This window comes from Tachyglossus aculeatus, chromosome 4 (genome assembly GCF_015852505.1).
Source record: "Tachyglossus aculeatus isolate mTacAcu1 chromosome 4, mTacAcu1.pri, whole genome shotgun sequence".
NCBI lineage: Eukaryota > Metazoa > Chordata > Mammalia > Monotremata > Tachyglossidae > Tachyglossus > Tachyglossus aculeatus.
Genome location: NC_052069.1, coordinates 87530420 through 87553131, shown reverse-complemented (window position 1 = coordinate 87553131; position 22712 = coordinate 87530420). Strand labels below are relative to the sequence as shown.

General features: G+C 45.4%; 1 protein-coding gene across 1 annotated transcript in view; it reads left to right on the top strand.

Moving 5' to 3' along the window:
• PTDSS1 (phosphatidylserine synthase 1) overlaps positions 1-22712 on the top strand; it is a 76687-nt gene that overhangs the window by 20967 nt on the left and 33008 nt on the right. Inside the window, exons 2-5 of the mRNA XM_038745411.1 lie at positions 978-1069; positions 12838-12882; positions 19354-19478; positions 20067-20225. Coding sequence (XP_038601339.1) covers positions 978-1069; positions 12838-12882; positions 19354-19478; positions 20067-20225 — 421 coding nt within the window. The remainder of the gene's footprint in view (positions 1-977; positions 1070-12837; positions 12883-19353; positions 19479-20066; positions 20226-22712) is intronic.

Here is a 22712-nt window from a genome sequence, read left to right as displayed (position 1 = left end):
GGGGGGGAAAGCCTTTAGAAAATGAAAAGTTGACTACTTTCAACCTGATTACCTTGTATTTACCCCAGCACTTAGAACAGTGCTTGGCACATAGTAAGCGCTTAACAAGTACCATAATTATTCATTATTATCATTAAAATGGTGTTCACGGAGGGAAGAAGGAAGGGGGGCAAGTATTTTGGAAGTGTGTAAAGGGATGGGGTCGGAGGCTCAGGTGGAGGGTGAGATTTTGAGGGGCCGGGAGAGAGCTCCTCTTGAAATACAGCTGGAAAACACGGGAGAGTTGAAGAAGGGGCAAGAGGAAGGAGGGCCTGGAAAGGAGCTGGGGAGATTTTAGGGAGATCGCGACTGATGTTTTTAATTTTATCAGTGAATTTTGCGGCTGGATCATTGGGGGAAGGAATGGGGCTTTAGGGGACATAGGGTTCTGAGGAAGGAGCTAACCTTTTCAAGGTCCCAAATATTGCAGGAAAGTGACCTTTCTTTTTCCACTGGACTCCTTTTCACTTGTTTTTCCTTTTCATCTGTGCTTCCTTTTCACCTGATTTTATTTGGTTTGTTTTTGTTCACCATCACAGTTTTTTCCCCTCTTGACTTGTTGTGGGCAGGGAATGTGCCTGTATAGTGTACTCTCCCAAGCGCTTAGTACAGTGCTCTGCACACATTACGCACTCAATAAATACTATTGAATGAATGAATGAAAAGCTCCCTGTGAGCAGGGAATGTGCCTACCAAATCTGTTTTATTGTACTCTCCCAAGAGTCCGCACCCAGTAAGCACTCAATAAATACCATTGATTGATTTTATTTATTGTCTGGGATACTCTCTGTGGGTATCCCCAGATTATTGGAATAGAGCAGCATGTAAACTTTTTAAACATGAAAACTGTGTCTCCTCAATATAATCTACAGATAGAGAGGAAACTTGTCTTTGAGAAGGAACAGAATAATAAGTTGCTACTGTCTTTGTATTTTCAGGGATGATTCTGTCCAAGAAGATAATATTTGGAAGGGCATCCTGTCTGTAATTTTCTTCTTTTTAATCATCAGCGTTTTAGCTTTTCCCAATGGTAAGTGACCTGATGCTTTTTCTCATTTCATTCATGCATAATGTCTTTCCAGTATTTATGCGGGCAGCGTATTCCAAAGAATGGAGTCAGAAGATCTGCGTTCTATTTTTGGGTCTGAGACACCCGGTGTTCAGATCCTCTAGTTCTTTAGGCTTTACTTTCTCCAATTTCAAGGTCAAAATAGTAGTAAGGATTATTGAGGGAAGTATCCAGACAAGCTTTTTTTTTTATATAGTACTAAAGTGCTTACTGTGTGCCAAGCACTGTAGTAAGCACTGGGAAAGATACGAGCTAATCGGTTTGGAAACAGTCCATGTCCCACATGAGGCTCACAGTCTTAATCCCCATTTCACAGATGAGGTAACTGAGGCACAGAGAAGTTAAGTGACTGGCCCAAGATCACCCAGCTGACAAGTGTCAGAGCTGGGTTTAGAACCCAGGTTCTTGTGACTCATAGGCCCATCCTCTGTCCGTTAGGCCATGCTGTTTCTCAGGATTTGCTTTTTAAAGTGATGTTGTATTCCGTTAAATGCTAATTATGCTTTTAGAAGGCACTGTGCGAACAAGTCAGATGAAAATTCATGGTAGAAGCATTGATGGAGACTTTTAGCATTTTTCAGATTGTGATCCTCTGTTGTCGTACTGTCCCAAGCACTTAGTACTGGGTTCTGCACATAATAAGCACTCAATAAATACCATTTGATTGATTGATACAAAGTGCCTTATTCTTTCAACTATGGAATTTCCTGAACCGGGTTTCCACCTATCTCTCCCTCTTTGAAAATGTAACAGTAGAGAAAATGGGATTGAATTACCCTGGGAGTCAACAGAAGAGTGAAGGAGCTTTTTTAGTAGGCAAATAACCAGTCTGTAACCTCTTCCTCTAGACTGTAAGCTCGTATGGGCAGGAAATGTGCCTGTTTACTGTTATAGTGTATTCTCCAAAGCGCTTAGTACAGTGCACTGCATGCAGTAAGTGCTCAAAAAGTATGATTGAATGAATGTTCAGATGCAAAGCTGTACTTGGCGGGGGTGAGGCGGGAGGTAGGCATTTTAGGTTTTTGTGAGCGGCCATCTTAGAGGTGTTCTAGCCGGATCTCGAAGTTTGGGCTTTACTAAGAAACGTTTTCCTAATATATGCAGATCGATGACGGCCAGGATAGTTCACTTTCCCTTTTAGTAGTTTGGGGTATTTTTCTTTGATTTCCGATGGAAATCAAAATATAGCGTTCCCTATAAAAAGCCTTCTTGCACCTCATTAAAATGAATTTAAAAAATCCGTGCTTTAGCCGATAAATCTCTCATTCTTGATCTGAAATTCTGTTTCCCTGTTTCCTCCGGACTGTAAAAACTCATGGTGAGCAGGGACTATAGAGAAGCAGCGTGGCTCAGTGAAAAGAGCCCGGGCTTTGGAGTCAGAGTTCATGGGTTCAAATCCCGGCTCCACGGCTTGTCAGCCGTGTGACTTTGGGCAAGTCACTTAACTTCTCTGTGCCTCAGTTACCTCATCTGTAAAATGGGGATTAAGACTGTGAGCCCCACATGGGGCAACCTGATCACCTTGTAACCTCCCCAGCGCTTAGAACAGTGCTTTGCACATAGTAAGCGCTTAGTAAATGCCATCATTATTATTATTATATCTACCCCCTCTGTTACACCTTTGTATTATACTCTCCCAAGCTCTTCGTAGAGTGTTCTGCACACAGTACGTGCTCAATAATCGGTTCCTTCTGGCAAACCTCAGCCTCCCCAAGATGGAGCTTTAAAAGCAAACGAAAAAGTCCCCAGACTTTCGATGGTTTTGTGGAAAGGGTTTCCTAAAGCCGTGATGGCACTGTCTTCTGGCTAGGAGCCTGATGGCAGTCTTGGAGCCCAACCAGAAGTCTTGCTAACTGCTCGATATTAGCTTCTTGGCAGTCAGCATTCCCAGGCCTCCAAGCCCAGTTGCTGTCATCCTCCTCCAACATTCCTATTCCCTGAGTAAGAGAGGTAGGTAGCCCCCCAGCTCAAGGGATTTCGGAAGAAAACTTCCTCCAACTCGAAGAGGATTTGAAATGTCTGCCTGATAGGATGTTCCCGAGAATCTTTGCATTGTATAATAATAATAATGATGATGACGGCGTTTGTTAAGCGCTTACTATGTGCAAAGCACTGTTCTAAGCGCTGGGGAGGATACAGGGTGATCAGGTTGTCCCAAGTGGGGCTCACAGTCTTAATCCTCATTTTGTAGATGAGGGAACTGAAGCAAAGAGAAGACTTAACTGTGTGACCAAAGTCACACAGCTGACAAGCGGTGGAGCTGGGATTAGAACCCATGACCTCTGACTCCCAAGCCCGTGCTCTTTTCACCGAGCCACGCTGCTTCTCTATAACCAGAAACCCCTCCAGTATTTCCTTCAGACTAGCTCCACTACCTGGCATCCTCTGAGAAAGATTTGCTTAAAATACACGGAGAAGTTAATGAAATAACATTTCTGCCTGAGGTCTGTCACTGACCTGGGCTTTGGTCGTGGATCCGTGACTTTTAGGCTTCTAGTATTCGCCCCACCCTCAGCACTTATGGACACACCCATATGTTATACTATGAATTATGCATTTATATTAACGTCTGTTTTATATTAAAGTCTGTCTTCCCCTCGAGACGTAAGCTCGTTGCGGGCAGAGAACGTCGCTTCCAACTCTGTTGTGATAATAATAAGAATAACTGTGGCATTTGTAAAGCGCTTACTGTGTGCCAGGCACTGTATTAAGCGCTGTAGTAGTTACAAGAAAGTCAGGTTGGGCACAGTCCCTGTCCCATGTGGAGCTCACAGTCTTAATCTCCATTTTACAGATGAGGTAACTGAGGCACAGAGGAGCTGAGTGGCTCTCCCGAGGTCATACAGCAGACAAGTGACAGAGTCAGGATTGGAACTCAGGTCCTTCCAAGCACTTGGTGCCGACACAGACGTCACTGTGGGTCAAGAGAGGGTCCCTGCTTGGGAGGGACACTGTCAGGGGTAAGCCCAGACCCATCTTCCTGTGACTTCCTCTGTCTAGTGATTTATAGATTGATTGGTTGAAAATAACTATTCTCTAGTCTTGGCACCCAGGAGGCACGGTTTCTCTCCTGGTAAGGGGGACAAAATTTTCACAGACCTTGCTGCAATATGAATACGAAACACCGGAGAATTTGGGTTTTGCATTCTTCTTCCTAGTTCTCTTTCAGTTTAACCAAGAATGTGCAGGACAGGGGAATAATAATAATAATAATGATGGTATTTGTTAAGTGCTTACTTTGTGCGGAGCACTGTTCTAAGAGCTGGGGGGATACGAGGTGATCAGGTTGTCCCACGTGGGGCTCACAGTCTTAATCCCCATTTTCCAGATGAGGTAACTGAGGCACAGAATACGAAACACCGGAGAATTTGGGTTTTGCATTCTTCTTCCTAGTTCTCTTTCAGTTTAACCAAGAATGTGCAGGACAGGGGAATAATAATAATAATAATGATGGTATTTGTGAAGCGCTTACTCTGTGCGGAGCACTGTTCTTAGTGCTGGGGGGATACAAGGTGATCAGGTTGTCCCACGTGGGGCTCACAGTCTTAATCCCCATTTTCCAGATGAGGTAACTGAGGCACAGAGAAGTTAAGTGGCTTGCCCAAAGTCACACAGCTGACAAGTGGCGGAGCCGGGATTTGAACCCATGACCTCTGACTCCCAAGCCCTCGCTCTTTCCACTGAGCCACGCTGCTTCTCTGGAATGTAAAATAATCGTCAGAAAAAAGGGGGAGCGAAGAGGCGTGCACTGTAATTCAACTCTGCCGCTAACTTGAGGACACGGGGCTCGGAGCCAACAAAGGGTTTGCATGTCAGAGACGATGTCTAGTTTCTATGTCTCCTCTTTAACCTCACTGACTTCAACTTAGCGCTTTTCACCCTTCTAACTCTCAACCTCTCTTACCCCTCATGTCTCCAATTTTGCTTTCAGTGCTGCTGCAGCGACCATAGTCTCAATTCCCTCTGTCTCCGGCTAGCTCGCCCTTTCAGGGCTCCCTGGCTGCTCTCCCACTCCTAGATGGGAAAGCACATGCCCTCAGCTCCACCCTTTCCACCAGCCTCAACCCTTTCCCCCTTTTTCCTTTTTTGTCTCACCTCTCCACCCCCAGCCCTGATTGACTGCCACATTTGGCTTCCTGCGCTCCTGCTTCCATACGGCTGAACACAGCTGGTGGGAATCCAAGCTCCAGGCCAACATCTGGGAAGGAGTGGGCCCAGAAGTAGGAGGAGAACCCTCTTAGCACGGTCAGCAAAACTGAGGCCTGATCGTATTTCAGCAAGGAAGGGTCATCCACAGTGTCAAAACCAGCCGAGTATTTCAGCAAGGAAATACAGTGTCAAAACTAGCCAAAGGGTCAGGGAAGGTCACTCATCTCCACTGTTCTTTCCTTACTGAATCACAGTCCCCAAAACCTGGCTAGAAGCAGCATGGTGGATAAAATGCCTTATGGGAGTCAGAAGATGATGAGTTCTATTTCTGGTGCTGCCGCTTGTCTGCTCTGTGACATCAGGCAAGTCGCTTCACTTTTCTGTGCCTCAGTTACCTCATCTGTAAAATGGGGATCGAGACTTTGAGCCCCGTGCGGGACAGGGACTGTGTCCAACCCAATTTGCTTGTACCCACTCCAGTTCTTAGTACAGTGCCTGGCACAAAGTATGCGCTTAATAAATACCATAATTATTATTGTCAGTAAGCCTGCAATTCCCTTCCAAAGCCCTCAGCCTCCCCCACAACCCCCAGTGATCTTCCCCACATCTCCCCATCGCTCCCTCAGAACTCTTCTTCATTTTTCTCCTGCTTCTCAACTGTTTCTTAAAAGGTCTCCCCCTGCTCTCTAAATCTACCCCCACTACCTGCCCCTCTGACCTTCTCGGACAAAAGGGACAGGGGAGAGAGGGGATGGAGGATGGTTATCAGGGTGGAGTGAGGGTAGGTGCTTTCACATTCAGGCCTGGGGGAGTTGGCAGGGAATGTTTCTGTTTATTGTTGTATTGTACTCTCACCAGTCCTGGACAGCAGCAGCATGGGAAAGTCAGAGAAGGACTATCAAGCGGTCAAAACGTCGATCAAAGACGGTGGCAGAGACTCAGGTCTTGTACTGCGCGGAAGAAGGCAATATTAAACCACTTCCGCATCTTTACCAAAAAAACTCTGTGGATATACATACCAGAATGACTTTAAGGCAGGCGATGGGACAGTCTGGAGAGGGTGTGTCCAAGGAATCGCTATGGATCAGAAATGATTCCACAGCAGTTAAAGAGGACTCTCCCAAGCACTGAGTACAGTGGTCTGCGCACAGTAAGCGTTCAGTAAATAGGATTGACTGACTGGGTGAGCTAGCCAGAGATACAGGGACTAGGGTGAGAATTTGGTGGTTGTAGGAACATTGAGACTGAATTTGAGATGTGACAGGTGAAGGTGAGATGGAAGGTTGAGGAATGGTAAATCGGCATTGGCGAGTTTAAAGAGGAGACGTTACTTCAAGCTGAGGTGGGGTGAAGCAGGAGGTTGGTGGAGTGGTATATTGAAATGCTATTTAATAATAATTCTAGACTGTGAGCCCACTGTTGGGTAGGGACCGTCTCTATATGTTGCCAACTTGTACTTCCCAAGCGCTTAGTGCAGTGCTCTGCACACGGTAAGCGCTCAATAAATACGATTGAGTGAATGAATAATAATGCATTTATTAAGCGCTTACTATGTGCAAAGCACTGTTCTAAGCACTGGGGAGGTTACAAGGTGATCAGGTTGTCCCATGGGGAGCTCACAGTCTCAATCCCCATTTTACAGATGAGGTAAACTGAGGCACAGAGAAGTTAAGGGACTTGACCAAAGTCTCACAGCTGACAAGTGGCGGAGCCGGGATTTGAACCCATGACCTCTGACTCCAAAGCCCGTGCTCTTTCCACTGAGCCGCGCTGCTTCTCTATTTGAAGCTCTTTCTCCATACCCACCCCGGACCCCCACCCCACCTCCATGCCCTTCCAGGGTCATGCCACCGAATAGCTGAGGGAATTCTTCCCCAACTCACTAGCTCCCTTTTCCTCTTTCCCAACCCTCCCCTGTGATTGGTGCCATTCCAGGTGCAGGCACCCGATACTTAATCCAATTAGCCTTCCCCTAGGGAGGGATTTTTTTCCTCTTCCAGAAGCTTCTAATTTCTCCCTCGTCCTTCCAAGTGTGGGGCTGGTTTGTGTGACCACCCTACCTGCGCACATCTCAAATTCTGTATGTCTAAAATAGAACTGTTACTCACTCCTCCATACCCATTCCTCCTCTTAGCCTTCCCGTCTCAGTTACTAATGCCCACCTCATCCCATCGTAGAAGCTGACAATCTTAGTATCATTCTCGACTCATCTTTACCTTTCAACTCTCGGGTTGTCAACTGCCAAATCCTGCTGGCCGTGGTCCATGACGTTTCCCGGATCAGCCCCTCCCTCTCCATCCAAGCAGCCACCTCATTCATTCATTCAGTTGTATTTATTGAGCGCTTACTGTGTGTGGAGCACTGTACTGAGCGATTGGCAAGTACAATTCGGCAATAAAGAGAGACAATCCCTGCCTACACCGGGCTTGCATTATAAAAGGGAGGAGACAGACATCAAAACAAGTGAACAGCCATCTTGTGTCTAGACTATTATCACCCTCCATCTTGAGAAGCAGCGTGGCTCAGTGGAAAAGAGCCCGGGCTTTGGAGTCAGAGGTCGTGGGTTCAAATCCCGGCTCGGCTACTTGTCAGCTGTGTGACTCTGGGCAAGTCACTTCACTGGGCTTCAGTTCCCTCATCTGTAAAATGCGGATTAAGACTGTGAGCCCCCCTTGGGACAACCTCATCACTTTGTAACCTCCCCAGCTCTTAGAACACTGCTTTGCACATAGTAAGCGCTTAATAAATGCTGTCATTATTATTATTATTATTATTATTGTCCTCCCTGCCGCCGGCCTCTTTCCCCCCACTCCGGTTTGTGCTCCAAGCTGCTCTCTGGATTAACCTCTTGAAGTGTTGCTCAGGCCAAGACTCCTCTTTCCAGGCCAGGAAGAACTCGACCAGTGGAAGTTGTATGAGCTGCCCTCCATTTCCCTTGCTCTCGACCTCCGGGCCCTACCCCTACATGAGGGACATTGCTCCTCCCCTCTGTCAGTCTGTTGTATTTGTTGAGCACTTAATGTGTGCAGAGCACTGTACTAAGTGCTTGGGGGAGTACAGTATAACAGACACATTTCCTGCCCACAAAGAGCTTTCAGTCTAGAGTCCCTGTGTCACTGGGGCTCTCAGCAGCCCCTGCTCCAGCTTAGGGAAAGACTGAACCATTGGACTGAACCACAGTCTTCTAGACTGTGAGCCCACTGTTGGGTAGGACCGTCTCTATATGTTGCCAACTTGTACTTCCCAAGCGCTTAGTACAGTGCTCTGCATACTGTAAGCGCTCAATAAATACGATTGAACTGGATGTGAGAGGTCTTCTCGGGTTTTAGAGCTCTCAGAGGTCACCACCTTAGCCACAGCTGTGTCTTCTGTAACCCTGTTGGGCCGTCGTGTGAACAGCCTCCTGGAAGAGATGTGGTTTTAGGGAGGCTTTGAAGGGTTGGAGAGTGGTGGTCGGTCAGATCTGAAGTGGGGAGGATGTGGACAAGGGTCTGCAGCGAGGTTGACAAGATCGAGGTGCAGAGAGAGAGAAGGTTGGCGTTAGAGGAGCGAAGTGTGCGGGTTGGGTTGTAGCAGATTAGGGAGATGAGGTAGGAGGGGGAGAGTTGATGGAGGGCTTTAAGGCCTCAGGAAAGGAGCTTCTGTTTGATGCCGAGGTGGTTGGGCGACCGTTGGAGATTTCTGTTCTCTCTCAAACAGCTAGTATAGTACTCTGCACCCAGTAAGTACTGACTAAATAATAATAATAATAACAATGATGGCATTTACTAAGCGCCTACTATGTGCACAGCACTGTTCTAAGCGCTGGGGAGGTTACAAGGTGATCAGGTTGTCCCACGGGGGGCTCACAGTTGTAATCCCCATTTTACAGATGAGGGAACTGAGGCACAGAGAAGTGAAGTGACTTGCCCAAAGTCACACAGCTGACAATTGGCGGAGCCGGGATCTGAACCCATGACCTCTGACTCCAAAGCCCGTGCTCTTTCCACTGAGCCACGCTGCTTCTCTAGTAGTCAAAGTAGTATATCATCATAGTCATCCAAAAGAAACTCCAGTGGCTGCTGTTGCCTCCGCTACTGACTCCAGGGGCAGCAGGAATACTGGGATGGGGTGGGTGTAGCAATGGTGACAGCTGACAGAGTTTCTCTTCATTGATTCATTCAGTCATTTATTGAGCGCCTACTGTGTGTGGGACACTGTACTAAGCACTTGGCAGAGTACAGTATGACAGTGAACAGACACATCCCCCGACCACAGCGAGATTATAGTCTAGTTTTCTAGACTCCAGTGTCCTTGCCCTGCTGGTGCTGCCTCCTCTTCCTGGGGAGGATTTCTAATAATAGCAAAAGCAATAATAATAATTGCGGTATTAAGTGCTTGTGATGTGCCAAGCCCTTTTACTAAGCACTGGGGTGAATGGGGTTGGACACAGTCCCTGTCCAACATGGGGCTCACGGTCTCAATCCTCATTTTACAAATGAGAGTACTGAGGTGCAGAGATGTGAAGTGACTTGCCCAAGGTCACACAGCAGGCGTGTGGCGGAGCTGGGATTAGAGCCCAGGACCTTAGCTGCATCCGCTATACCACGAAGCTGGGCTTGAGTGGTTAAAAATGATGATGTGAATGGATGTTTGCTTTGTCTCCTTTAGCCTATTTCCTAACTCCAGGTCCAAGTTGCTAGCTGGAAGGAAATGAGAAGCCACTGTAGTCAGAGATGGGTATTTCAGCGTTCTCGGGCCAACTGGTCCATTAGAGTTAATGATCTGCCCTATTGTACTTCAGCCAATACTTCCTGAGGAGCTTCAGCGGTAATTTGAGTAAGACTGTGCCAGCAGGGAAGTAACAAAGGAGTATGTTGAGAGAAGCAGAGTGGTCTACGGGAAAGAGTACAGGACTGGGTGGCAGAGGACTCTGCCAGTTACTTGCATCGTGGTGCTGGGCAACTCTTCTGTACCTCAGGTGTGTCAGTTGTAAAATGAGGATTAAGTCCTTCTCCCTCCAGTTTAAACTGGGAGCCCCATGTGGGACGGGGACTCTGTCCAATCTGATAAACTCGTGTCAACCCGCAAGCTTAGAAAAAGTGCTTGACACATATTAAACACTTAAACAAAACAAAACAGAAACACAAAGCTGGAGAAGTTAACTATTCTGAGAAGAGGCTATATTCTCTCCCATGAATCAGTTGTATTTATTGAGTGCTTCGTGTGTGCAAGGGCACTTTACTGAGTGCTTGGGAGAGTACAGTATAACAACAACAACAACATAAAAGAATAAGAATAAGAATGGCATTTGTTAAGCTCTTACTATGTGCAAAGCACTGTTCTAAGCGCTGGGGGGGATACAGTGTGATCAAGTTGTCCCACGTGGGGCTCACAGTCTTAATCCCCATTTTTACAGATGAGGGAACTGAGGCTCAGAGAAGTTAAGTGACTTGCCCAAGGTCACACAGCAGACTTGTGGTGGAGCGGGATTCGAACCCCTTGCCTCTGACTCCAAAGCCCGTGCTCTTTCCACTGAGCCACGCTGCTTCTCATATAACATATATATATATATATAACATATATAACATAATAGAAATGTCAAATACTGTTTTTAAGAAGCACAGCTGTCGTAGTGAAGAAACAGTTGAAGTACTTTTCGATTATGGATCCCCAAATAGTTTATTCTTATTTAAATAGAACTATGATGTTTCAAGGAAGGAAGCAGTGGTTAGAGTAGCAGGGTGGAGCAGTTTTTGCATGAAGATAGACTAAAAGATTTTGACTCTTTAGCCTAGAAAAGCAAAGGCTGAGAAGGGCCATGATTTGAGGTTTAAAGATCGTGAAGAAGGTGAACAGGATGAAGAGAGTTGTGGGATTTGGTGAAAAACATCACCAGCACCAAGAGACCCTCTTCATCATCATCATCAGTCGTATTTATTGAGCGCTTACTGTGTGCAGAGCACTGTACTAAGCGCTTGGGAAGTACAAATTGGCAACATATAGAGACAGTCCCTACCCAACAGTGGGCTCACAGTCTAAAGGGACTCTTCAAGGTAGATCTCACTTGAAACCTGAAGGTGGATTATTCAAAACAACCCAAGGGAAAATCTTTTTCACACAGTAGCTGGTAAGCACGATGAATTCATAGTCATGGGAATCACTCGATGGTATTTCTCAAATGCTTACTCTACGCAGAGCACTGCACTCTTTCAAGCGCTTAGGAGAGTACAACAAAGTAGTGCAGGCAGAAAATATTGGCAAGTTCAAGAAGGATTTCACTAAATCCCTCATTTGCAGTTGATTGAAGGCCCAGGAAGGCAGCAATCACACTGTTCCTCCAAGGATTCGATGTATCCGAGGCAGGGTATTGCCTACCTTGGAGCATGGCTCTTTCCCAATATGTTCAAAGTTCTCACTTACCCTCTAGACTGTAAGCTTGTTGTGGGCAGGGAACGTGTCTGCCAACTCTGTTTTATTGTACTCTCCCAAGCGCCTAGTATAGTGCTCTGCACGCAGTAAGCACTTAGTAAATTTCATTGATGATGACTTACCTCATAATGCGTGTGAGGACAAATGAAGTCCTGCTGGTGAAGCCCTTCAAAGAATCTTTTAGACTGTGAGCCCACTGTTGGGTAGGGACTGTCTCTATATGTTGCCAATTTGTACTTCCCAAGCGCTTAGTACAGTGCTGTGCACATAGTAAGCGCTCAATAAATACGATTGATGATGATGATGATTTTCATCTGGTGGTACAGTCATTCAATCAGTGGTATTTATTGAGCGCTTACTGTGTGCGGAGCGCTGTACTAAGCACTTGGGAGAGTGCAGCATAAGAGTTTGAAGACACATACCCTACCCAAAATGAATTTAATTTCCTTTTCCTTATGATTACTATTCATAATAATAATAATAATAATAATAATGATGGCATTTATTAAGCGCTTACTATGTGCAAAGCACTGTTCTAAGCGCTGGGGAGGTTACAAGGTGATAAAGTTGTCCCACAGGGGGCTCACAGTCTTAATCCCCATTTTACAGATGAGGGAACTGAGGCCCAGAGAAGTGAAGTGACTGGCCCAAAGTCACACAGCTGACAGTTGGCGGAGCCGGGATTCGAACCCCTGACCTCTGACTCCAAAGCCCGGGCTCTTTCCATTGAGCCACGCTGCTTCTCTAATAATAATAATAATAATCATAATAATAATAATAATATTTGTTAACCACTTACTCTGTGCCAGGCACTGTTCTAAACACCGGGATAGATACAAGATAATCAGGTTGGGCACAGTCTCTGTCCCACATAGGGCTCACAGTTTTAAACCCCATTTTACAGATGAGGGAACCAGGGCATAGAGAAGTGAAGTGACTTGCCCAAGGTCCCACAGTCAAGTGGCAGAGCTAGGATTAGAACCCATGACCTTCTGACTCTCAGGCCCGTTCTCTATCCATTAGGCCATGCTGCTTATCTTAATGTGTGTAACAGTTTTAAATGGTCATTATTTATGCTTGAAGCAACCCCAGTAGAGCACTGATATGATTGTATTGTCCCCCCTGTCGTAATTAGCTCACTCTCATTTAATTTCTGTTTCTACCCACAGGTCCGTTTACCCGGCCTCATCCGGCTTTATGGCGAATGGTTTTTGGTGAGTGAGGAATTTTTGTTGTCTTTCATGAAGCTTAAATTGATTTTTCTTGTTCAGCTAAACGTGTTATACTTTTTCCATTCATTATGTTTTCTGTGTAGTCTTTATATATACACTGTATATACAAGAAATGCATACACACACATTTGACCAGGAACTGTGTACTTTTACAGATATGGCATATCAAGAGAAAGTGCCAAGAGAGAAAACTGATGAATACTCTGTGTAGTAGAGATAATATCAATCTGTGGCATTTATTGAGCACTCTACTAGGTGTCTGGGAGAGTACAGTACAGCAGAGTTGGTTGAGTTGGTCTCTGCCCACAGCGAGCTTACAGTCTAGTGGGGGATATGAACAGTAATATGTATTGCCCATTTCCACTGCAATATGTGAACACTGTGAAGTGCAAATGTCTAATTCCTATTAGGCTGCCTTTGGTGATGCCAACAGAGCGAGGTCAAAAGAACAAAGCTCCATAGGTACCGAAATCTTGGGTTACCAGATGCGTTCATGAGCATAGATTCAGAGGCTTCTACCCCCATGCATACAATCCTCCGTAATTCAGCATTGAAAAGAAATCACCTCTTCCATGCATCAGGGCTAGGAAACGTCTGTCTCCCCCTTTTAGACTGTAAGCCCGTTGTTGGGTAGGGATCGTCTCTATATGTTGCCGATTTGTACTTCCCAAGCGCTTAGTCCAGTGCTCTGCACACAGTAAGCACTCGATAAATACGATTGAATGAATGAATGAAGAAGGGAGGTGGAAAAAAGACTGTCTTCTTTAGCCTAAAATTGTAGCTCAATTATGGATTAGTCAGTCGTATTTATTAAGTGCTTACCATGTACAGAGCGCTGGACATGCTTGGGAGAATACAATATAACACACATTCCCTGTCCACAATGAGTTTACAGTCTAGACTGCGGGGAGGCAGACGTTGATAGAAATAAATGTTACATATATGCACATAAGTGCCTTGGGGCTGCGAAAGGGGATGAACAAAGGGTGATGCTGAAGGGAGTAGGAGAAGAGGAAAGGAGGTCTAGGCATCATCTCTGATAAGGACAATAACAGGGAGAGGGCTTCAGCCCAGGGCTGGCACAGTCACATGCAGACTGGGTATTTTTAAGTGAAGAGAATGAAGAGTCATTGGAACAAAAATAATAATAATAATAATAATAATGATAATAATGATGGCATTTGTTAAGCGCTTACTATGTGCAAAGCACTGTTCTAAGTGCTGGGGAGGTTACAGGGTGATCAGGTTGTCCCACGGGGGCCTCACAGTCTCCATCCCCATTTTACTGATGAGGGAACTGAGGCCCAGAGAAGTTTAGTGACTTGCCCACAGTCACCCAGCTGACAATTGGCAGAGCCGGGATTTGAACCCATGACCTCTGACTCCAAAGCCCGGGCTCTTTCCACTGAGCCACGCTACTTCTCGGGAAAGCAACCTCAGTGAAAAGGAAGCAGAGATAGGTTGGAGCTTCTTGTCTGTTTCTCTCCCCTCTCCCACCTGAGATGTCTTAGGAAAATTTCTTAATTTTTTTAGTACAATTTCTGCGCTATTTTACCTGCTGGAGGTGGTAGCTCATGGTGAGTTGACAGTGCGTTCTTTTCTGAACCAAATCATTTGCATAATTAGCAAATTAATCTGTGCTTCCTGCCTGTAACCTCAGAGAGTGAGAGCTTCCCCTTTCACCATTTAACTGTTAATTCAAAGAGATCATCGGGGCAAGTTTTGGGGAATCTGTCCATCTGACAGATTTGTAGAAAGAGCCTAGTGCTGAGGCGTGACCTAGTGGAAAGAGCACGGTCCAGGGAGTTAGAGGACATGGATTCTAATCCCGGCTCTGCCATGTGTCTGCTTCAAAGCAGTTGAGCGGTCCCCAGTCTACATGTATTGCCCTCTCCTAAGCACTCAGTACGGTGCTCTGCACACAGTAAGCGCTCAGTAAATACAATGGACTGAATCCGACCCTGAATTTGTGCCGGCATTTACGGCGTCACAGTCCCGTCTTTCCTTTTGGAGCTAGTTGGTAGGAATGACAGGCTGTATTGGCTTGAAAGCGCCCACCTCAGAGACTGCAATGTCCAAACCCCCTGTGGAAGCACCAACTTTCTAGCTACCTCAGGAGGAAGGGGAAGGGCGAGGCGGAGGGCCAGAATTGTAAATTTTTTCAAGCAGCTGTGCAGTCTAAGAGAAGCAACTGTAGCCTCCTGTTTCGGAAAGATTGGACTGTTCTTATCGAAGAGTCTCAGTGTTGAGGGAGCACATTTTGATGCATTCTAAGTTGGTAGGCGTGAGAAAGTTGTGCTTTCTGCACAGCAGAACAGTTATTCCTACTTTAGAGAAATCAATTTATGCTTTAAATTTACTCGAGTGAGTCTCTTCTGGCTAGTAAATTGGTTAGGCGATAAACTGAGGCATTTTTAGAGGTGATTTGCCACCTCCTAAAGCAGTCTTCCAAGGGAATTTTATCGTTTTATTATACTAGCTAGGTGCAAGTAAATGTGGGTCACATAAAATATTTGTCTTTTGTTCTGGGTCACTGCCTCCTCACTGTTGTATAAGTGCTCAGTTCTCTGATAACGCAAGGGTTTCATTCTTGACAGAGCTTGAAAGACTCGGAAATGGACGGCTTACACTCGTGCAAGTGACCTTTCCTTCCGACATAATGTTGCATTTTGTCCCCAGACCTGCACTGTGGGAAGAACATTCTGTATTTCTCCAACAGTGCCCAAACCAAAATGTTTAGTGAAAGCACATTGAGGCAGAATTTACTGAATTAGTAAACCGGAAAGTTCCCCTTTTGTGATGGTTGAAACCCCATTTTTTTATTAGCAAGGGACTTAGTGATTTTTGAGAGTGGAATGTGTTTATTTATGAAAGCTTCCACCAAAGACAAAGCCCTTCCCAAATTTGCCCTACATTTTTCAACAGAACTTGGAGCATTATACAGTCAGCTCAAAACATTTATTATGCCAGCTTCCAATTTCTTTCCCACCACAGGCTCACAAGTAACTTCACTGTCTAAATAAATTCTCACGCATCTTCTGATTCTACAGAACTACCGCCATTTATTTTGGTATTGCAGCTCTTGGAAGATCCTTGTATGAGTAGCAAAAAGTTGGCATTATATGTAGATGGTAAATTATTTGATATTTTTGTACAGACTATTACAAAGCTAAACCCACACTGGGAGAGGAAAGTTGTTTTGTACAAAAATCCTGGGGAATGATCACAGACAATTTTTTACAGGCCTCCAAAGTTGTGAGCATTTTCGTATATGTAATTATTTTGTATGTGGTGATAAGGTTATCTTCATTGGTAATTTTATTATCTGTGCATGACTGTGTCTATAAATAGCAATGATATGCCAACAATCTTCCCATGCTGGGGAGCAGCGAGGCTTAGTGCAAAGAGCACAGGCCTGGGAATGAGAGGACCTGCATTCTAATCCTGACTCCGCCACTCATCTGCTGTGTGATCTTGGGCAGGTTATTTCGCGTCTCTGTGCCTCAGTGTCCTCAACTGTAAAATGGGAATTAGATACTTGTTCTCCCCCCCTATTTAGACTCTGAGTCCCATGCGGGACAGGCACCGTGTGTGACCTAATTAACATGTACTTACCCCAGCGCTTAAAACAGTGTTTGACATATAGTAAGCACTTAATAAATACCTTAAAAAATCCCTCTCCCTCTATGTGCACAGAAATGCTTACCGTGTTGCCGCATATGCAGTTGTTGCGTAGCCTGTCTTTAATTCTGCCTCATACCAATGTTGTCTTCCCGGGCTTTGGAGTCAGAGGTCATGGGTTCGAATCCCGGCTCCGCCACATGTCTGCTGTGTGGCCTTGGGCAAGTCACTTCACTTCTCTGAGCCTCAGTGACCTCGTCTGTAAAATGGGGATGATGACTGTGAGCCCCGCGTGGGACAACCTGATGACCTTGTATCCCCCCCAGCGCTTAGAACAGTGCTTTGCACATAGCGCTTAACAAATGCCATTATTATTATTATTATTTAGTGGTATTTGCTAAGTGCTTTCTGTGTGCCAGGCCTGTATTAAGCTCCGGCGTAGACACAAGTTGAACCCAGTCCGTGTCCCAAATGGGGCTCTCATTCATAATCCCCACTTTACAGATGAGGTAAAGGCACAGAGAAGTGAAGTAACTTGCCCAAGCCCACACAGCCAGGTGTCAGAGCAGCGATTAGATTTCAAGGATTGTGCTCTAACTACTAGACCATGCTGCCTGCGTCTTTAAGATATCGACTCGTTGAGGACAAGAGTGTGTCTGTTGATATATTGTTTATATATATATCAACATATATATTGATATATATTGTTGATATATACTCTCCCAAACATGTAGTACAGTGCTTTGCACACAATAAGCACTCAATAAGTACCACTGAATGAACAAAATAGCCCCTAAATTCCCGTTTGCTGCCACCGTTGTCTCTCCCAGTGGTTTTCAACTTTGCACATCCTTGAAGATGTGCTCTACTGTGCCTTTAACTCTGAAGCGAGGATTTCAGAAACCTGCTTGCCAGGTAAATTAAAGAACGCGAGTAACAGCTGGCCGGATGCCAAAACAAAAAAAGCAAGGGCGATCATCATGAGACCAAAAGCTTCCACACATCGCTAAAGATGTTAGAAGGACCCATCCACAATGCCGTCACAGTTCTTGAGCGTGAAGATGGTTCCAGTGTCATTACAGGTCTAAAAAATGATGAGGACGTTTCGTCAGGCCTCCTGTTATCGGAGATAACAGGGCCTCTCATCATCATCATCATCAATCGTATTTATTGAGCGCTTACTATGTGCAGAGCACTGGACTAAGCGCTTGGGAAGTACAAATTGGCAACATATAGAGACAGTCCCTACCCAACAGTGGGCTCATAGTCTAAAAGGGGGGAGACAGAGAACGAAACCAAACATACTAACAAAATAAAATAAATAGAATAGATATGTACAAGTAAAATAAATAAATAGAGTAATAAATATGTACAAACATATATACAGGTGCTGTGGGGAAGGGAAGGAGGTAAGATGGAGGGGATGGAGAGGGGGACGAGGGGGAGCTGTGGGACCTCTGCAAAGCATACAAAATCTTTGTTACATGAAAACTTAGCATTTGTCATCAGCTATTGGAGACTTTATCAAGCAGCGTGACGCTTCGAGAAGCAACGTGGGTCATTGGCAACAGCACGGGCTTTGGAGTCAGAGGTCATGGGTTCAAATCCCGGCTCCGCCAACTGTCAGCTGTGTGACTTTGGGCAAGTCACTTCACTTCTCTGGGCCTCAGTTCCCTCATCTGGAAAATGGGGATGAAGGCTGTGAGCTCCCCGTGGGACAACCTGATCACCTTGTAACCTCCCCAGTGCTTAGAACAATGCTTTGCACATAGTAAGCGCTTAACAAATCCATTATTATTATTATTATTATTATTATTATTATTATTATTATTATTATTATAATCATCATCACAGCAGTCAGAGCCATGGAAAATGAGGTGCAGTGTGGCCCTAGTGGAGAGAGCACTGACCTGGGAGTTAGAAGGATTTGGGTTCTAATCCCGGCTCTGCCAGTTGCTTGCTGTGGGACCTTGGGCAGATCACTTAACTTTTCTATGCCTCAGTTTCCACAACTGTAAAATAGTGAAGCCTGTTCTCCCTCCTACTTAGACTGTGAGCCCCATGCAAGACAGGGACTGTGTCTGGCCTAATTAACTTGTACTTAGCCCAGCACTTAGAACAGTGTTTGACGCATAGTAAGCACTTAACAAATTCCATTAAAAAAAAATTGGAAAAAGCCCCTGGAACTTTAGAGAAGCAGCGTGGCTCAGTGGAAAGAGCCCGGGCTTTGGAGTCAGAGGTCATGGGTTCAAATCCCGGCTCCGCCAATTGTCAGCTGTGTGACTTCGGGCAAGTCACTTCTCTGTGCCTGAGTTCCCTCATCTGCAAAAAGGGGATGAAGACTGTGAGCCCCCCGGGGGACAACCTGATCACCTTGTAACCTCCCCAGCTCTTAGAACAGTGCTTTGCACATAGTAAGCGCATAATAAATGCTATCATTATTATTATTACTATAGTAAAAAAATACATCCCTATTTTACAGACGAGGAAGCTGAGGCACAGAGAAGTTAAGCGACATGCCCAAGGTCACACAATTTAAAAGTTACAGAGCTGGTATTTGAACACCGGCCTTCTGACTTTCAAGCTTGTGCTCTTTCCTCTAGGCCACGTTGCTCCCAATATTGTTTAACAATGTGCTGCCTGAGAAGCATAATTCAGCTTTGGCGCCTACCTCAGAGGTGATGTTCTCATTTTAAAGTAGGCTCTCACCAAACCATTGTGTTACAGTCTGTACCTAGAGTCTGTCCTGTATCCTAAAGTAAGCGCTGATCCAAAAAAAAAAAAAGAAGCCACAAGTGAGTGTGTTTCATAAGTGTATTTTGTCTTCCATAGGCCTCAGTGTGCTATATTTCCTGTTTCTGGTGTTCCTGCTCTTCCTAAACTTTGAGCAGGTGAAAGCAGTGATGTATTGGCTGGATCCAAATCTTCGCTATGCCACAAGAGAAGCCGACATCATGGTAGGTAAAAATCGTCCCTTGGGCTGGTTACGGAGTCTTGCATTTAAACCATCAGATCTTTACAATTGATCAGACTTTCCTCTGGGCCTCTTACCTCCGAAGGCCACTTGATTTGCAATGTCTAAATGCGTGCTTAGGCATTTATTTTAGTTACAGCTGCTACAGGGGAAAGAAGAATGGCAGAGACACCTTGGATAGGGTGAAAATTACAAATCTGGGTTTCACCAAGGTACGTTTTTAAATAAAAAAGCAAAAAGCTGAAAAAGTAAAAACAACCACATTGTCACTGCTTCTAAAAACTTTTTTAAATCCATGTAAAAATGTACCAAATTGCGAAATAAGCAGATAAGCCAATCTTTTAATTTTATGATTTTACTCTGGTTCTCATTTTATATAAACCACTGGGGCTGAGCGTAGAGTGATGGGCATTTACTACTCCTAAAGCTCATCCATCTTTCAGCCATGAAATTGATCTCACGCTAAAAGGAAAATATTGCTGCGATAACTCTGTCTTTCTCTGTTCGCACTTGCCAATGAAGAAGCTAGATAGTCTCTCTGCATTTTCATGAATTATTTCTTTATAAATAGGATTATGCTGTGAACTGCCATGTCATCACCTGGGAGAGGATCCTCAGCCATTTTGACATATTTGCATTTGGGCATTTCTGGGGGTGGGCCATGAAGGCCTTATTGATCCGAAGTTATGGACTGTGTTGGACAATCAGTATCACCTGGGAGCTAACCGAGGTACGTACGCTGGGCTCACGGGGTGAGACGTCAGGGAGAACTCGTACTCCCCCCGCACAAATCTCAAAATTTCAGAGTCCTTAATCCAAAGTTTGGAAGGGATCCTGAGGAGAGGAAATGCCCAGCTCTGAAACTGGGTTGAACTTGTTTCAAAGTCTCAGGAACCATCGTTGTATTGCACTTTCCCAATCACTTAGTAGACTGCACGACACACAGTAAGCGCCCAATAAATATAATTGAATGACAGAACCAGTTTCGAGGTAGGGGTTGGTGCGGGGGACCACTGTCGCAAACGCAACTGGGAAATGTAGTCTCTGATTCATTCATTCATTCGTTCAATCGTATTTATTGAGCGCTTACTGTGTGCAGAGCACTGTACAAAGCGCTTGGGAAGTCCAAGTTGGCAACATATAGAGACGGCCCCTACCCGACAGCGGGCTCACAGTCTAGATGGGGGAGACAGACAACAGAACAAAACATATTAACAAAATTCATCCAATCGTATTTGTTGCCCTGATTTGTTGCTCTGATGCCCTGCTAGTATCCTGCACTGGTGTCCTTCATTTGCTGAGGGCGCAAGTCGGGACCTGTGTGTCCAGACCGAAAAGTTAATCTCATGGACATTCCTTGCCACTTGGGGAAGGTGGAGACAAAGTAAATACAGGTGTTACCCAAATTGATCTCTCAGGCCCTCAGCATTTCTCCTTTAAGAGTGTGCCACACTCATGGTAGCAAAACCAGCCAGTTTCAATTAAAATAATTTTCCATACAGGCCCAATTGGCATACAGACAAGCAGTGTGGTCTCATGTGTCGAACTTGTGCCTGGGAGTCAAAAGGACCTAGGTTCTAATCTTGGCTCTGCTACTTGTCTGCTGGGTGACCTTGGGCAAGTCACTTAACTTCTCTGGACCTCAGTTACTTCATCTGTAAAATGGGGATTAAGACTGGGAGCCCCATGAGGGACGGGGACTGTGTCCAATCCGAATTGCTTGTATCCACGCCAGCACTCTGTGCCTGGCACAGAGTAAGCACTTAATAAATACCACAATTATTATTATTGTCAGAGGGATGGCCAAAGAGCTTTGCTTCCGTAGAGCCCTGGACCGTCAGAAACAGTAAAAGTATTATCGATCGACTGCCTTTTTTTTTTTGCAGGGCTGCCCACTCTGTGTTTGGAATATACAAAAGAAATAAAAGGTGGTTTCTCCACCTCCAAGGACTTTAGAATCTAATGGAGAAGGCAGGAGATATAGATTGCTAAATATTCACTTCCCCAGATACCCAGAAAGATTGGGCCGATTAATCAGGGGGAGGTCACCTCCTGGGGGAGGTGACTGTTTTTAGAGGACTTTGATAAAGGGTTTGTGGGGTGATGGGCTTGGATTCATTCAGTCGTATTTATTGAGCGCTTACTCTGTGCAGAGCACTGTATTAAGCGCTTGGATGAACTCAGAATGGAAGGAGAAAGTATTCCAGATGGGAGGGAAGAAATGAGCAGTGGGTCAGAGGCGGGAGAATAGCAAGCAAGGGAAATGGTGAGGTTTTCTTGGGGGAGTAAAGAGCCCAAGCAGGGTCGTAGTGGGTAAAGGGAACAGGTAGGTAAAAGGGAGAGTGCACTTGGAGAGTCGTGATGCTGATGGTCAGTAGTTTTGGTTTTATATGAGAACCGTGGACATTTTTTTGAGGAGGGGCTACATGCAGTACTTCTCCGTTAGACAGTAGCCCCGGCTCAAAGTGGCAGAGTCCCCCTCGGCCGAGGGACGGTGACATGTGCTCTCTGAGGTTGCAGACATCCTCAGACTTCCCCTCAGCTTGTCGGGGGTGACCCTGAGCCCACTGAAACCGCTCCCTGCTAGAGTTACTGCAGTGTGGCCAACCAAAAGAACAGCTTTCAATCAACTGATCAGTTGTATTTATTGAGGTCTTACTCTGTGCAGAGCACTGTACTAAGCACCTGGGAGAGGAGACTATAACAGAACTGAAGCACGTGTTCTCTGCCCACAACAAGCATTCAAGGTACTGTGCACACCTCACCGGAACACACGGTGGAACGGCCAAGCCCCTGCGGCTTAGTTTGACCGACTTTGTTCTCCGCTGAACCCAGTCTCCCCCTTCTAGACTGTGAGCCCGCTGTTGGATAGGGACCGTCTCTATATGTTGCCAACTTATACTTCCCAAGCGCTTAGTACAGTGCTCGGCACACAGTAAGCGCTCAATAAATACGATTGAATGAATGAATGAATCTGATGTCATCCTTCAGGAGTGTCTTTTATACCTCTAAGTTGTCTTTGTGCCTTCAAAATTTCCAGAGAAGGAAACTCCTGGAATTGTCTGTCTTCCTGGGTCATTATCTAGTAAGGTAGGAAGTTCTTCCTAATGCCCAAACCGAAGCCATCCTGCTCCAAATTAAGCTCAAAAGCCTGACACGTTACCCCGAAAGTGTCACTGTGGGGATGATAAATGAAGCTAAAAGATGAAATAAAAAT